The sequence below is a fragment of the Puma concolor genome, chromosome D4 (assembly GCF_028749965.1).
Source record: "Puma concolor isolate L17-30 chromosome D4, mPumCon1.1.hap2, whole genome shotgun sequence".
In the NCBI taxonomy this organism is placed as follows: domain Eukaryota; kingdom Metazoa; phylum Chordata; class Mammalia; order Carnivora; family Felidae; genus Puma; species Puma concolor.
The window spans coordinates 89,912,481-89,928,117 of NC_141679.1; the positions used below are offsets into that span (position 1 = coordinate 89,912,481).

The 15,637-nt window shown below is 48.6% G+C and overlaps 1 protein-coding gene across 9 annotated transcripts in view; it reads left to right on the forward strand.

The window, feature by feature from the left end:
• The window catches only part of NUP214 (nucleoporin 214), a 96,867-nt gene that overhangs the window by 53,675 nt on the left and 27,555 nt on the right, over positions 1-15,637 (forward strand). For 8 of the 9 annotated variants that reach the window (XM_086684298.1, XM_086684299.1, XM_086684300.1 and 5 more), the window contains exons 25-30: positions 2,680-2,755; positions 4,080-4,158; positions 6,999-7,089; positions 9,357-9,418; positions 11,508-13,337; positions 15,351-15,421. In XM_086684298.1, coding sequence (XP_086540424.1) covers positions 2,680-2,755; positions 4,080-4,158; positions 6,999-7,089; positions 9,357-9,418; positions 11,508-13,337; positions 15,351-15,421 — 2,209 coding nt within the window. The remainder of the gene's footprint in view (positions 1-2,679; positions 2,756-4,079; positions 4,159-6,998; positions 7,090-9,356; positions 9,419-11,507; positions 13,338-15,350; positions 15,422-15,637) is intronic. The other variant, XM_086684301.1, reaches the window with a different exon arrangement.

Sequence of the window (15,637 nt, forward strand, 5' to 3'; positions counted from 1 at the left end):
TTAAAATAGGGTAAAAGAATGAGTAGTTGGCCCCTTTCACAACAGTGTATTTACCTTGGTGAAGTTCATTAACCTTTAAAGAACATTAAGAAAGGGCCTAGGTGACATTTTAATGCTTCACAGTCTTAACAATTCAGTCTTATATCTGTGTGTGGAATACGCACCCCTACAACACACGCACATCAGCCCACCTGTGCGGGTGGCTCTGCTAGGGTGTGGCAGGTGACAGAGAGCAGAGTGCCTTTTCTGCATTCCAGGCAGTCTTTGAGACAGTTTCCCGTGTTTATGATATTTTGGATTTTCCCCTGCAGTTAGTCTTTATCAGAGTGGTCTGGGGCATGGGGAGCCAGAGAACTTAGATTCTGTTGGAAGGGTTTTTCTCCAGGAACCACCATCCAAGACCGGAGAGACCCCATTACTCATTCACGTGTTCTAAATTTTTTTTTTTTTAACGTTTATTTATTATTGAGAGACAGAGAAAGACAGAGCATGAGCATGGGAGGAGCAGAGAGAGGAGGAAATGCAGAATCTGAAGCAGGCTCCAGGCCCCAAGCCGTCAGCACAGAACCCGATGCGGGGCTCAAACTCACCAACCGTGAGGTCATGACCTGAGCCCAAGTCGGACGCTCAACTGACTGAGCCACCCAGGCGCCCCTCATTCACATGTTTTAAAGTGGCACACGAGGGGCACCTGGGTGGCTCAGTCAGTTAAGCTCCATCTAAACTCAGATCGCGATCTCACGGTTCATGAGATCAAGCCCCCCATCGGGCTCTGTGCAGACAATAGGGAGCCTGCTTGGAATCCTCTCTCCCTCTCTCTCTGCCTCTACCCCACTTGTGCATGTTCTCCCTCTCTCAAAATAAACTTACAAAAAGCATTTAAAAAAAAAAAGGCACTCAAGTGTCACCGGTGTCACCGGTAATGCGACGTCATCTGCAGACCTCTGCTGTCAGGTGTCTCCTTGGAGCGCCGGTGCAGTGCCGCTTCCGCTTGCGGTCCTCTGACTTCTGTTTTCTGGAATGGAGCCCGTCAGATGAGGTTCTGACCGTCCCTGTCAGGCCTGCGCTGCTAGAAAGTGGAATTAAGTCACCGCTCTGTTCTGTCGCTGTAGTCCTTTGGTTTGTCAGCAACTGCGCCAAACGGCATTTCTCTGCAGGGCTGTCACACGGCCCAGCGTGTGAGTTCCTGGTGTGTGTCTGGGGACTCAGAACCCCCGAGGGATTCGATAGCGTTATCACTACTGGAACAGTAATGACACTCACAGTGTTTCACGCGTGGTTTAACTTACCGTTGCGTCATAACTAAGTTTTGGGCATAAAAACATGTTCTAAAGTTGGATAAGTTGCTGCTTTCGTTTTTACTGGTAGTTTCTTTTTTGTTTGTCTTTGGGAAAGCATAAAAGATTATTTCCCTTGTGATTTTTATGAGCTCAGACCACATTTTCCCCAGTCTGCCATGTCTGCCTGGGGCTTTCTCAGCCCCAGAAGCCTTGCTCGCACACTCCTCCTTCCTGTGGTGGGACATCTCAGGGGAACAGAGACTTGTTTTCTTCGGAGAACACATTTATAGCTTCTTTTGTCTTCAGGGAAAAGCGAAGGGGATTTGTTTCACTGAAAATGACTCCATTTTTTCTTGTCTCTCAATCTAATAAAGTTTTGGAAGGTCTGTATTAATTCAGCCGAGAATCGTGAGGTGCTTGTAAGATTGCTAAATCGTTTGATAATTTTCTTCCGTGAGGCATGAGCTTATTTTTGTCTTTCCTCTTCCACATTAATTTTTTGATGGAAAAATACCAATCCTCCCTAGCCTAGGGGGAATTGAGAAAAAGAAAACCAGATCCTACGGCTACTATTGCTATACTTACCAGTCAGGGTAGCTTTGGACTGAGGACAGATAAATGAATTGCTCCCAGGAGCCGAGAATAGAACTCTTATCCTTGATTGCATTAAGCAGGCCGGTTTTTCCCCTCGCACACGAACACTAAATAATTACTGAAATAACCGTTCCCTGCACACCGCGTTCAGAGTTAACGTAAAGATCTCTTTTCTACAAATAGCAGATACCCTTTCAGACTGCAGCAAAGGTGCAGGTTATACGGAACAGCGGTACATTTGAATCTCTTGTACGCTGACCTGGTGAGCACTGGGCTCTCGGGGGTGGTTGCTGTGAGAAGCTGATTGTCTCCTCTTTGAGAAACACGTTGGAGCCCTTTATCACAGCAGATCATATACAACCCGTGGGTCCAGTTGAACATTTTCTCAGGCTTGGAAAAGAGAATCCGGCATGATTCTAGACTCGCGTCTAGACTCAGGCTTGGAAAAGAGCATTAGGCGTACGAGTTCTAAATTCCCCAGAGTGTAGAACCGGGGATGGGGACAGGAGGGGGCTTACTCTCCAGGTAAGGAAAAAAGCTCTCCTTCTGAATAATTTTAACTTCCATTCTCAGGATGGCAGGAAGGAAAAAAGTTTTAAGCTCTCTGCTTTGACTTTTATGCTGGAGACGCAAATTTCATTTCAACAAGCGATTCTTCAGAAAAGTGTCAGATGACTTTGGATAGGGTCCCAAACAGATTCTGCCCGATATTGGTGTCATTTATTGGCTAGAAGGCAGGCACAGAGATGAAGGTCATTTTCACCCCCGTGCCTTTCTCTTGAGTGTACGCTTTTGTGTTTCTCAGCTCTTCGGTGCCATACCCTGCAGCCAAAGCGCCCCACCCAGCGGTGACTCCGGCAGCTGCCAACCCGGCTAAACAGGTGACTTCCTGGTTTTTGCTCTCGTGAACGGCCTTGTGACGTCTGTCTTTGAAGACAGTACTGTTTCAAGTCTGGGCTTTGTTTTAACAAACTAGAAGTCCGACAAAGACCTGTGATCCTTTCCGTAGAATTTATGTCAGTCTTGACACAGTAGGTCAGTCGGGACCTGAGGTTGTCTTTGTAGGCCATTTGACATTCTGCCTCTAGGAATCTTGGGTCACAGTTCCAGTACCTTCACGATAGTTTGGGTGATTTGGGCGTGTGATTTACTTTCATTGAACGTTACCTTCAATAACCCACACGACAACCGTGTGCGGTAGAACGGGGCAGGTGTGTATATGTGTTTCCCTAATGAGAACCTGAGGCACAAGTGACCGGTGCAAGCTCACCTGATTAGGAAATGCTGGAGCCAGAGCTGGAGGCCGGCTCTTGTACCTTCTTCCCTCTGTGGCCTGTACATCGTACCTTTCAGGATCAGTGCTTTGGCGGGGCGGCTTCTCCAGCTCTCTCCCGCAATCCCTGTTTTTCGGAGCTTGCGTACGCAGTGGTATCCCTTACGTCTATGCTTAGGCTTTTGCCTGATGAGCATCGTCTCTTACAAAAATCTTGTAAACAGTTATATAGTAAACAGTTAATCCAGAAGAAAACAATTGGAGACAGCTGGCAGATAGATCAAGCTATCCCTGAAACCTTCCCTGAGAAGACCTGGTTTCTCTGCCACTCTCACCTGTCTCTGAGAGGAGTAATTTCACATTGTGTTTGAGATTGAACCTCACAACTTGCCTCTTGTGAGTTCTCAGCATGGCTCTCTGATTGTTACAATGGCATTTAAGCGTTTAGCATTTGGTCCTTCTTCTGGAGGTTTCTGTGTTGACCTTGGAGAACACAAGGGTAAGCAGAAGTCATAACCAATAAGAGTAAAGGAACATTTGCTGGAGATGGAGAAGTTGAACACTTCCACTTTTTGATTTTATTATACGTGTACTGAGAGCCAGAACCCATTTCATTCATTTCCTTATTCATTACCGGATGTTCCGGTGCCGCCTATGTGCCAGGCACTGTGCTGGATGCTGGGAAAATAGCCACAAGCTAGGTAGGCAAGACTGTATTCTTGGAGCTTGCAGAACATTCCATGCTCTGATAGACTCTTACACACGATAAGCATTTAAACATACTGACTTTGGATTATAAGGCTTTTAAGAATTAAACTAAATGAAAGTGTATGCTTGCTTACTTTTAAATTATGTTCTCATTTTATGTGTTTCTTTATTCTAAAGGATGGTTAATGGTCTCACATGAATGTTCTGCCTGTGTTCTGTTACAGGGATCTCTAATAAATTCCCTAAAGCCGTCGGGGCCCACGCCAGTGTCCGGTCAGTTGTCATCTGGTGATAAAGCCTCAGGTCAGTTTGCGTTTTCATTTTAGTGAAAATCAAGGTGAAAGAAACCCTCCACAAGAGAGTTTAGTATTCTAGATCACAGAGGCCGCTGATGTAGGAAATCAAGTAAAGAGATATTTGGAAGGCTTCAGTCAATGAAGAATGTCCAGGAAATCCGTGAGCCCTTCATCAGCCCTGCAGACTTCTGAAAGTTGAGCGCAGTAGGAGAAAAATCTTCCTTAAAATGCTTTTCCTGAAAAGGAGCAGTTGTGTTGTCTTCACTGGCCTTTTGCCGGATAATCAAAGTTACGGGAGGGGAGTGGAACTCGAGCTGTATTCTTCTACTAAAAGGACTGAAAAGTCCTCTTGGTTCACAGTGGTCATTCAAAGCTTGCAAAATGCAGAAAGGAAAACAGATCTGTGGTAATAGAAAAATTTCAGAGTAGACGATAGTGATGTCAGTGTCCCGATTTTATGGCTTCACACAGTTCCCAGTACCCATTCGAGCTGAGTTATCCTTAGCTCAGATTAGTAGTTTTTACAGTCACCGTCAGTGCTTTGACCAAGGGGTCCACATTGCCCAAACCAATCGAAGCAGAAGAGCTCTCTTGTGTAGATGCTGATGATGTGGGGTCTTTGCAGCATCCCCTTCCCTTGGCCCCTTCTTTACTGCCCCTTTACTTGGCCTGTGTTCCTTTCGGCTTCTGGGGCCTTGTGCCGCCCGCGGTTCTGCGCGTATGCCACTCCCTGGGCTCCGGCTTTTGTTTTCGCTCATGCTCCCAGGTGGGTGTCCGGGCAAATTCCCTTAGAGACCGAGCCGCCCGCTTTCCGAACATCGTCTTCTCCTCGGCTGCACAGTCGTTCTGCCTTTCTCTAGAATCAAAAGCTGGATATTGGGTTCATCTTCAGTAAATAGGCCTTGCACTCGTTAGTGCGTACCCCTCAGTTGTCCAGAATGTGGATTAGTGCAGGACTGGCTGTTACCGGGCGGGCTTTCCAGGGGAGGGAGCCGTGTCTCCCTTCTCGACTGGGATCTGAAGTTTTCAGTTAGAAGAAAATTCCGTGAGGATTATTAAGGATTCAGATTAAGAAGCTGGTTTCCATTTCTGGCTAATGTTTTGGAAAGTTTTGAAAGACCATACATCCCAGCCTCTTCAAGGCCCACCTTAGAGAGCTTTTTGTCCCTCCTGAACTTAAGAACCAAGGAAGTCTAAGAAATTTTGCTTCACCTACGTCTTAAACAGTTAGCGGGACTTGCAAAGATATTTCTGACGTGCATCATTCAGCGGTGATTGTGAAATCCTGTCTTTCATTGCTAGACGTTTACTTGTGTTTTCACATGCTGGATAACCAAAGGAAAAGGACGTCTGAGGGTAGAAAAATCTCCCTGAAGATACTGTCTCCAAGTTTGCAAAATAGTTCTCTTATTAACTAAGAATGGAAGTACCTTTGTTGTCTTTCTGATTATAAAACTACCGTAAATGCACAAAACCATCTGCAGTGAAGAGACCTATAAGGTAGAAAGTGAACGCTGCCTCTTAAATTCGAGTTCCGGAAATAACCACCCTTAATTTAATCTGCGTGTCTGGAAGGTTACTTCAGTGTTGTTTTTCAAACAAAAATAGGTGTATCCTGTATCTGTTGATTTGTAACCTGGTACCTGCCCTCCCCCCATTACAATACATACTCTGTTTGGGGCGCCTGGGTGGCGCAGTCGGTTAAGCGTCCGACTTCAGCCAGGTCACGATCTCGCGGTCCGTGAGTTCGAGCCCCGCGTCAGGCTCTGGGCTGATGGCTCGGAGCCTGGAGCCTGTTTCCGATTCTGTGTCTCCCTCTCTCTCTGCCCCTCCCCCATTCATGCTCTGTCTCTCTCTGTCCCAAAAAAATAAATAAACGTTGAAAAAAAAAAAAAAATTTAAAAAACAAAAACAAAAAAAAAAAAAACAATACATACTCTGTTCATCTTTCCAGATCTGACACCGCTCTACGTCACTTGTCTTAATTGCAGCCGAGGACCTGCACCCTGTTAAGTTTTACCAGTATTGTGCTGATAGTTGAGATCGTTTCTGATTTTTCAAGATGATGACCAAGGTTGCACAAAATACCCTTATACACACCGCATTGCTTTATAGTAGCTTTAAAAATTCTCTACCCTGTACTCATTTGAGGAGAATGTCCTTTTTTTTTTTTTTTAAACGTGTGATTTGGTTTGGGCTTTTTAAATGTAGCGTTCCCTGTTCCTCCCCCTCTTAAAGTGGAGCAGTAGGGGGAAAACTGAAGATAATACCCCAGACTGTTAATGAGTAGTTACAGTGAAATTGAACCTAGGGAAGAGAATGGATTGCACTTTCAGCTTTGCTGTGTGGCAATACTCACGTATGACCTTGGTAATTTTTTTAAAAAAGCCGTTATTTGTTAAACATAAAACCATCCACTCTGAGAAATACAGAAAGGTAGGGAGAAAGCAAATGGTCATGAAGTCACTACTCAGAGATATTTCACATACTAACCTATTTCTCTTTGGGTTTTTTTTTTTTCCTTCAGTGTATATTTCCATAATTCTAAAACTTTATTATAAATTCTCATAAAATTATAAAACTAGTTTCAGTGGTTTCAATTTAAACTACCCTCGAATTCTTTTGGTATCTTTTCCGGAGAGGAGAGCGTGGCCTGTTTTGGTTTGGAATTAACACTGACAGAGCCGGCGAGCAAGTAAGTTCATGGGCCTCGATGCCGACCTGACCTGTCGGAGAGCACGGTGAGGCCCACAGGCTGGACCTGCAGAGAATAACAAACTGGAACGGTGTTTCTAACAGCTTTCTTGTCATGTTCTCATTTTTTTTTTTTTCTTCCCATAATTTCAGGGCCAGGGGCATCCAAGATAGAAACAGCTGTGACTTCTACCCCATCTGCTGCTGGGCAGTTCAGCAAGCCTTTCTCATTTTCTCCATCAGGGTCAGTAACAAACTTAATTTTTGTGGCAGATCGCCAGCAACCGTATAGGTAGCTTCCCCAGTTTTACCGTCAGTAGGTATATGTATCTGCTTATTAAATGCATATGAATGAGCCCAGAGCTCTTACCACCTTCAGTAACACATATGATGTCAGCAACACTAGCTTATCATCCTCATGCAGGTCTGCACTTGACCCTCGAACAACGGGGCTTTGAACCGCATGGGTCCGCTCCCACGCGGATTTTTTTCCCGTAACTTCCGGTAATACCATGGATGTATTTTTCCTTTGGTTTTCTCCGTAATATTTTTCTTAGTTTACCGTATCGTAAGAAGGCAGCGTGTCGTACACATAACATGGGTCAACCAACTGTTGGTGATGTCAGTGAAGCTTCCGGTCAGCAAGAGGCTATTAGTGGTTAAGTTTTGGGGAGTCAGAAGTTTTAAGTGGATTTCCAGCTGCATGGGGGTGGGGGCCCCTGATCCCTGCCTTGTTCAAGGGCCAACTGTATTTCCCATTTTCCGTCCCAAGTGTATACATGTGTTACTATAGATGTATTTGTTTTGTTTTCTAGGGTTAGCCTCCTTTTCTTTGAGCAGTGGGTCTGTGTCAGATTCTGTGGTTGGTCTTCTAGCTTATGACACTGACCTCTTTGCGTTCTGACGCCATCTGGGGGCTGGGGGTGACATTGAGATTGGCTTTCCTGCTCGAGAGGGCGCTACATTCCACTGAGAGGAGGTGGTGAAGGGCCACAGCCCTTTGGAAATCTGGGTCTTGTGGAGATAAGGGGAAATGTTCCTGTCGCATTTCTTTAAGAATAATGATGACCGTAGCTGTAAAGTTGAGTCATTTTGAAAAATGGAAAGTCTTCCGACCGTCATTCCACGGGAGCCTTGATTCGCCTCACAGGGTGGGTGCCTTTGTTCTGTGCCCGAGGCACTTCTGTTGAACCCCGTGAAGGGGGCCGGAGCGTCCTCCTCCTCCCGGAGGGGAGCTGGGCTCTGTGGAGCGGAGATAAAAACCTGTCCGAAGGTTTTTGGCCGTGGAAAGCCTGCGTGCTCAGGTCCGGTAGAAAAGCCTCTGAAGCCCTTTCACTTTGTGCTCTTGGGACTGGAATTCTGCTTCCCACAGTCTCTCCCCCGATGTCATTGTTTCCTGAGTGTCCTTCAGCCATAACACGTCAAGAGCGAGAGGGGGTCAGAGTAGAATTCGAGGGGGAAATTATCAGATTACTTTTTCTTTAATGTAAATCGTTGTTTTCTCCTCTCAAAGATCGTTGGAGCCACTTTGAGAGAGTAGGTTGGCGCCGGGAGTTATTGCTTCTTTTACAAACACTTAACAGTCTTCGCTGCTGCAAACGGATACTCTTCTTCCCATTTTTAAAATAAGGTGAAAAGGTTTGGGTCCCCGGGTCAGTGGCTCACCTCTGTTAGATAAACTTTCGTCACCAAGGTTGAGACAAAGAAAGGATTATTTCTTGTAATGTGATAAAATGCTTCTAACACATCTTCTTGGATGGTTTTTGTCCATTCGAGGAAGGCACTGATGGGTAAGCAAAACCTAAGTCCTTACAGTACTTAGTGTATTTGCTGTGCTTGGCCCCTGATGCCTTAGAACTGTAGTTTTAAATTTGCCATTTGAACTTTTATCACAGTGGGTCGTCTCTTCTCGTTCCCGCTTGTGCCGAATTTCTCCTTTGACCGTGGTGTCTTGACTTAGGTCAAGACATCTGAAGAAAATCTACGTTAGGAGAGAGAGAGGTTGATAGAGGGAGTCCACAAAGGTTTCGGACCGGATTTTCCCAGCCGAGGGCTCAGAGTTCGTGCTCTCCTCCACGTCCCCTAACGGCATGGCGTGCTCCCGATGAGCCCTTTGATCTCTGGGTGGGTTCTAAGGGGTTCTCCCTGGCCCGGCTCCCTTGCCTCCGTCCCGGGGCAGACGGTCTGCCCCAGCCACCGTGCCCACGCCCCCACGCCCGGAGCATCTCCGTCACTGCTTAGCTTTCCGCACCACGGGTCCCCACCCAGGCTGCAGAGCCCAGCCAGGGCCTCCTGGCCTCGCCCACCGATTGCCGCTCCCCGCCTCGAGATCTTGGAGCGGCTTCCTGCCTCTGAGATCCACGCTTTTACTCTGCTGTCGTTTATCGTCTCGGTTGTGAGTGCCTGCGAGCAGATCGATCGTACAAATGAGTTGTAAACGTAACATTAAGAAGGGCAGGATTGTGCCTTCGGTGTTTGTTCCTCTTTAACCTCTCTCCTTGCGCTCCCTAGGACTGGCTTTAATTTTGGGATAATCACACCAACCCCGTCTTCTAATGTCACTGCCGCACAAGGTACAGTCTCTCCCTGCACGGCGCAGCGTTTCTTTTGTGTTTTCTCTAAACAGGTGCTGGGTTTTTGTACAGATGTGTTGACATTTTCCTTGCTGCTGAGTCCTGCTTAAAGCATCTGCAGCAAGTTTGGTGTTGACAGTGTGCCTTCGAAATAAGCCGCATTTAAGAAACTAAAGGGGAGGACTCCTGTTGACTTTTTAAATTCAGAACAAGGAACGGATTTGCTTCTGGGAAAGCAAGGCTGTGCTTTAAATGCGGATGTTAACATGTGAATTAGAATTCCTTTCTCCATCTGCTCATGCTCACAAGACCGGATTCGTCTTCTCTCCCGGATAACCTGTCGGCAAACACACTCGTCCTTCTGTGTGTTGTTACATAGCCATCAACCGATATCTTTTTAATGGTTAAGAGAATTTGAGGACCTGTAAAGAAACCAAATGTATTTTTTAAGTGCCTTCTAGCTCTCCGTTTAAAGAACTAAGTTTATTTTTCCTTTATTTGAAAAAGCAAGCTCTTCCTATGAAAGTGATATATTCTAAAATCACATGTCGTACCCCTCAGGTTCTGTATTTCTTTTGTGTTTCCTCTTCTGCTTCATTTCCTTTAACACAGGCTCTTACGAATTTTCCAGTGTTACTGGAAATCTTATATGAATGTCACGTGTTAATGGCCACATAGTTTCTGTGATTTATTGAACCCATTTACCTGCCGAATATTTAGGTTGTTTCCAGATTTTCCCTATAATGAACAACACACTGACTGTCTTTCCTCCGTTCGCTCAACAAGCTTGTTTTGAGCGTGTCCTCTGTGCCAGCTCGAGTGGAGGAGGTTTTGGGAAAAAAGGGGTCCCTTAAGATCTGGGGGCAGATTGGGGGCTGAAAGCACAGCAGACTCCCTAAACCTGGTTTGTCTGTGGCACTTAAAGGGTTGATGGTCTCCTTCCTTCCTTCCTTTCTAGAATAGTGATTGTTTAAACTGTTTTTGTAACCTTTGCCCACTTAGATGTGGCAGAATACCCCCGAGGCTCATCTTCTCCCCTGTCCCACTTTCCAGAGCAAAACAACTCCGTGATCTAAAAGGATTAAGAGGAACAAAATAATAACCGGCGGAGGTCATAAGTCAGACAGTAGGGAAATGCAGTGGTAATTCTGTAAACATTTGAATCACTACGAGACTAGACAACGATCCAGAACCATAGGCAGCTCCGTAACAGTAGTGATACAACAGCAGTGATACAACAGGAAATGGCCCCCGGGGAGTTGGGGCCCTGCGGCCTTCCCAAGAATTTGTGACAGCCAGACTTCTTAAAACAACATGGAGTTAGAAATATCAGTAAACACTGTAATAGACCAATTTTACTTCGTAAACTAAAAAATGGGGTTACTTTTATTTATCGACCACTTACTGTTTGACCAGACCTTTACCTGTATTTCATTCTATGTTTATAACAGCTCTTTGAGGTAGCTACTCTTACTACACTTATTTTCAAATGGGGAAACTGAGGCCCAGAGAGGTAAAGTAGCTTGTCCAGAGTGGTGCAGCGAGCAAGCGGCAGAGCACCCGGCTCCAGAGCCCGTGCCCTTGACCAGGAGGCCACACTGCCTCTGTAAAAGTGCTCACTAGGAAGTAGCCCTTTGTTGTGCATAAAAATAGTTGTCTGTGGACTGACACTTTCTTAGTCCGTAAAAAACACAGCAGGAATTTCCATGTTGGATCAACTCCCGGCCTACCGGGAGGTCCATAGGCGAGCACCGCGTCACAAATGTTCTCGAGGAAAGCGCACCCGGGGCAAACGAGACAAGATACCTTTTTTTTCTCTTTTGGGAGAATACTGTGAATTTCCTGTATTCAGACGGTGCTGTGTACTTGCTGTGACGTAACGGTCACGAAAAGGACATTTGCCTTCCTCACCCGTGTGAGCTAACTCAGAGCGAGCGCTCCTGTGAAAAAGCCTTCACTCTGTGTCCCCGAGGAAAAGCGCTGTGGTTGAACATCTGTTCCTACTGTATCGAGGGGAGACCGGGCTTGGAATGTGATGGGTCGTGTTGCGCTAAATCCAACCCATTTTCTCATTTCTATTTCTTGCTAGGGGCAGCACCCCCCACTAAAGAGCCAAACCAGCTCGACGCGTTCCCGTTTGGTGGGGGAGGCAAACCCTTCTATGAGACGGTTCCTGAAAGCTCGCCGCCCTCGGGGATGACCGCATCAACCACCACTGGAGCCACCGCTGCCTCTCCGGCAGAGTCTGCGCCTTCAAGCAGCAGACCTGTGGCCCCTTCTGGAATCGCTCTCTCCACCACCTCTAGCAAGCCGGAACCCCCGCCATCCAAGTTGGGAGAGCTTCTGTTTCCGAGTTCTTTGGCTGGAGAGACTTTGGGCAGTTTTTCAGGACTGCGGGTTGGCCAAGCAGATGATTCTACAAAGCCAGCCATGAAGGCTCCATCCACAGGCCTGACTAGCGCACAGCCAACCAAGACTTCAACCGTCCCCTCGGGGTTTAGTTTTACCAGCCCTCCCGTGTTAGGGAAGCACGCAGAACCCCCCGTGACCTCTTCTGTGACCGCAGCCACAGGGGCCCCTCCGGCAGCCACCACCAGCACGGGCATTAGCAGTCCCTCGACTGGCATTTTCGGCGCTCTGCCCGTAGCCAGTGCGGGATCCTCTGGAGTTCTGGGTTTCGGTGGGCTGTCCCTAAGTGGTAGCAAGACTAGTTTTTCCTTCGGAAGCCAACAGACGAGCAGTACAGCGCCCCCACCTGCCCCACCGTCAGCCACAACTGCCGCTCTCCTGCCTACGTTGTTCCCCATGATGTCGTTTGGTAGCCTCCTGAGTTCAGGGTCTGCTCCCACCCTGCCCACGTCCTCTGGTAAGAGCGCGGAAGAGGCCGCGTCCTCGGCCTCATCCGAGAAGCCGGACAACGGCGACGCCTCGGCGTCCGCGACCTCGCTTCTGGGGCAGCCACCGTCAGCCCCGCTTCCCCAGGCTCCTCCGCAGACTTCTGACCCGGTTAAAAAAGAACCTGCTCTGGCACAGCCTGCAGTCAGCAGCCCGGGCCCCGCAGCGTCCGGCGGCGGTCTCGCGACACCTGCCGCGGAGGCCACGCCAGCGGCCCCCGCGGGCCCTGACGTCAAGACGGAACTGGCCTCCCCCGCTTCCACGCTCTCGGCTCCCGGGCCGCCTGCCGCCGCCGCGGCTACCCTCCCGGGCGCAGTCCCCGTGGCCGTTGAAACCCCGGGTCCCCCCACGACCTCCAGCTCCGTTTCCGGCACTGCTCCGAGCCCGGCCGCAGAGACCGCGGCGTTTGGGACCGCCACCTGCGGCTCTTCTGTCTTCGCTCAGCCGCCCGCCGCCAGCTCCAGCTCCGCTTTCAGTCAGCTCGCCGGCCCCGCGGCCACCGCCCCGTCCGCTGCCCCCGTGTTCGGGCAGGCGGCCGCCGGCTCCGGGCCGGGCCTGTTCGGGCCACAGGCGGGAGGCGCGGCCGGCGCGGCCGCTGCCACGCCGCCCGCCAGCAGCTCCGGCTTTGGCGGTCCCGCTTTTGGCGCATCGGCCACCGGGGTGTTCGGACAGACGACGTTCGGGCAGGCCCCGGCCTTCGGGCAGTCGACGAGCAGCCCCGCCAGCGTCTTTTCCTTCAGCCAGCCTGGGTTCAGCTCGGTGCCCGCGTTCGGTCAGCCCGCGGCCTCCACCTCGGCGTCTACCAGCGCGAACGTCTTCGGTGCGCCCTCCAGCACCAGCAGCTCCAGCTCCTTCTCGTTCGGACAGTCCTCTGCCAACACAGGAGGGGTGCTGTTTGGCCAAAGCAACCCTCCCGCGTTCGGGCAGAGTCCCGGCTTCGGGCAGGGAGGCTCCGTGTTCGGTGGCACCTCGGCTGCCACCACGACCACGTCATCTTCTGGGTTTAGCTTTTGTCAAGCTTCAGGTAAGAATTTACGGAAGACTCTGTCCTCTCTGTCATTTGAAATATTTGCAGGGGAAGAAAACAAAAAACAAAAAAAACCTGTATTGCCTTTGAGTTAAAAGAAAAGGGAAAACGAGAAATGCAAAAAGGGCGCTTGGAGCGCCGGCGGCCTCGCGACTTTCCTTGGCCTCGTCACCATAGCTGCAGTTGGGCTGCTCGGCAGATTCTCCCGTTAGCCAGTTCCATGGGGAAGAACACAGGCGTCTTTAGCTTAAGGTCCTGGCAAATAACGAACGACTCATAAAGCTGAACCTTTAAATCTGGAAGTTGCTTTGGAGGCTATTCCGTCCCAAACCGTCAAGGCTCGAGGAGACCCATCTAATGTCATGAGGTGCTAATCGTGGAGCCAGAACCAGACTCCGGGGTGCCTCGTCCTAGTTCACTGCCCTGCCAGCGTTTCATATCCTGCCTCCTCTGACACCTTCTTGCTTGCTAGAAGGGCAGATACTTACATTTGAAAAGGGTTTTTTGCCGTTCTCAGCGTACTTTAAAAAAAAAAACAACAACCCATATCTTTAAATGTTCCTTTTTTTTTTTTTTTTAAGTTTGTGTATTTATTTATTTTGAGAGAGAGAGAGAGCGCGCGCAAGCAGGGGAGGGGCAGAGAGAGGACGAGAATCCCAAGCAGACTCCGCATCGTCAGCGCAGAGCCTTGACGCGGGGCTCAAGCTCACGAAACGCGAGATCGTGACCTGAGCCGAAACCAAGAGTACAACACTTAACCGACTGAGCCACCCGGGCACCCCTAAATGTTACTACTTTTTAAAGTAAAACATAACCCACTGTTGCGTGTCCATTTCAGCTGCTTTCACTTCCACAAGTTATCAACAGGACAATTTGAGAATATTTTCTAAGTTTCAATTTCTAGTAATTATCTAAGGAAAGGCAATTTCTTCAGCAATTAGGCCGCAGGGGGGAAACAGGGATTAATGATTTCTTGGTGGGCAAGACTATAAGTGACTGCCCATTCGTTCACTTGGTGATGATTTATTTGCAGATGGTTTATAATTTATTAGCAAGGAAATTTCGTCCGTCCGTCCTTCCTTCCTTCCTTCCTTCCTCCCGCAAATGTTTGTTAAGCTCCCGCCGGGTTCAGCTCCAAGGACAGACAGAGTGCCGAAAGATAGTTCTGAGCTCCACCTGCTGCCCTGTCAGGAGGCCGGCCTGAGTTCTGGGGAATGTGCTCATGTGGTGTCGCAAGGGGGAAAGGCCTGGGGAGGCTTAAAGAGAAGGGTGTTCAGCGCGCTCTTGGGAGCATCCTTTTCTCTGCAGTCTGAACTTGACAGTCCCTCAGGCACAAGTATAATCAAACTGTTCAGACGCAAGTATGAACCATTGAAGCAATCTTCTTTCATCTAGTAACAATGTGGAAAGGTACCTGAGCAGTCTGCTCCAGCCCTGGTGGAGGAATTGAGCCTTGCCTGAGCTCACCTACCTAGAGATCAGTGACAGGGATGACCATGGAACTCCCGTCTTCCAGCTCCTTGGCTCGGGCTCTTTCGTTGCTAACGTGCAGGCCCGCCTGGTTTTCCCAGGCCCAGTTCATAGCAGCACCTCAGCCCTGTTACGCCACCTAGAAAAAAGAGGAAGTACCTCAGGAGAACCTGGTGTTTGAGATCAGAGGAAACCAAGGAGTAAAAACATTTGTGACGTTAAGTCAGTCACTGGAAAGACTCCTTGACCGCAAAGTAAGGAAAAGCTATCCTGAGCGTGGCCCACCGTACCAGCCTGGGCTTTGGCAGGAGACAAGGATTCAGTGTTCAGGATTTGGGAATTTACAGTCTAATAAAACGTTAACGATGACCCGAGAAAGGCCTTCATTACTCATAATTTTCTCCATTGCCTATATAGGAAAACAGATTTTATTCCTGAGTCCATTTGTTATCCGGTATCTTAGAATGCCATCTGAAAACAAAATACTTGATGTCGTAAAAGACTCATCCAAATTAAACTTGTTTTCTTCTTATTTTCCAGGTTTTGGGTCTAGCAACACTGGTTCTTTGTTTGGTCAAGCAGCCAGTACGGGCGGGACAGTCTTCGGCCAGGTAAATGATGTATGTTTGCCTCCATTCGTGTCAACACGTGTCAGACCCATCCACGTTGTTCCCACACAGTGTAATCAGTTCGTACTGTGTGTCGAACGCCAGCAAACGGCCTCACATGGTTCTCAAGCTCTGCCTTCTTTAGCTCCCTTGGGGACACGGAAGTCTCAGCCTCTGATTCGAGAGAATCGCTACAATTTTGAGCCCCCCTTTTTTTTG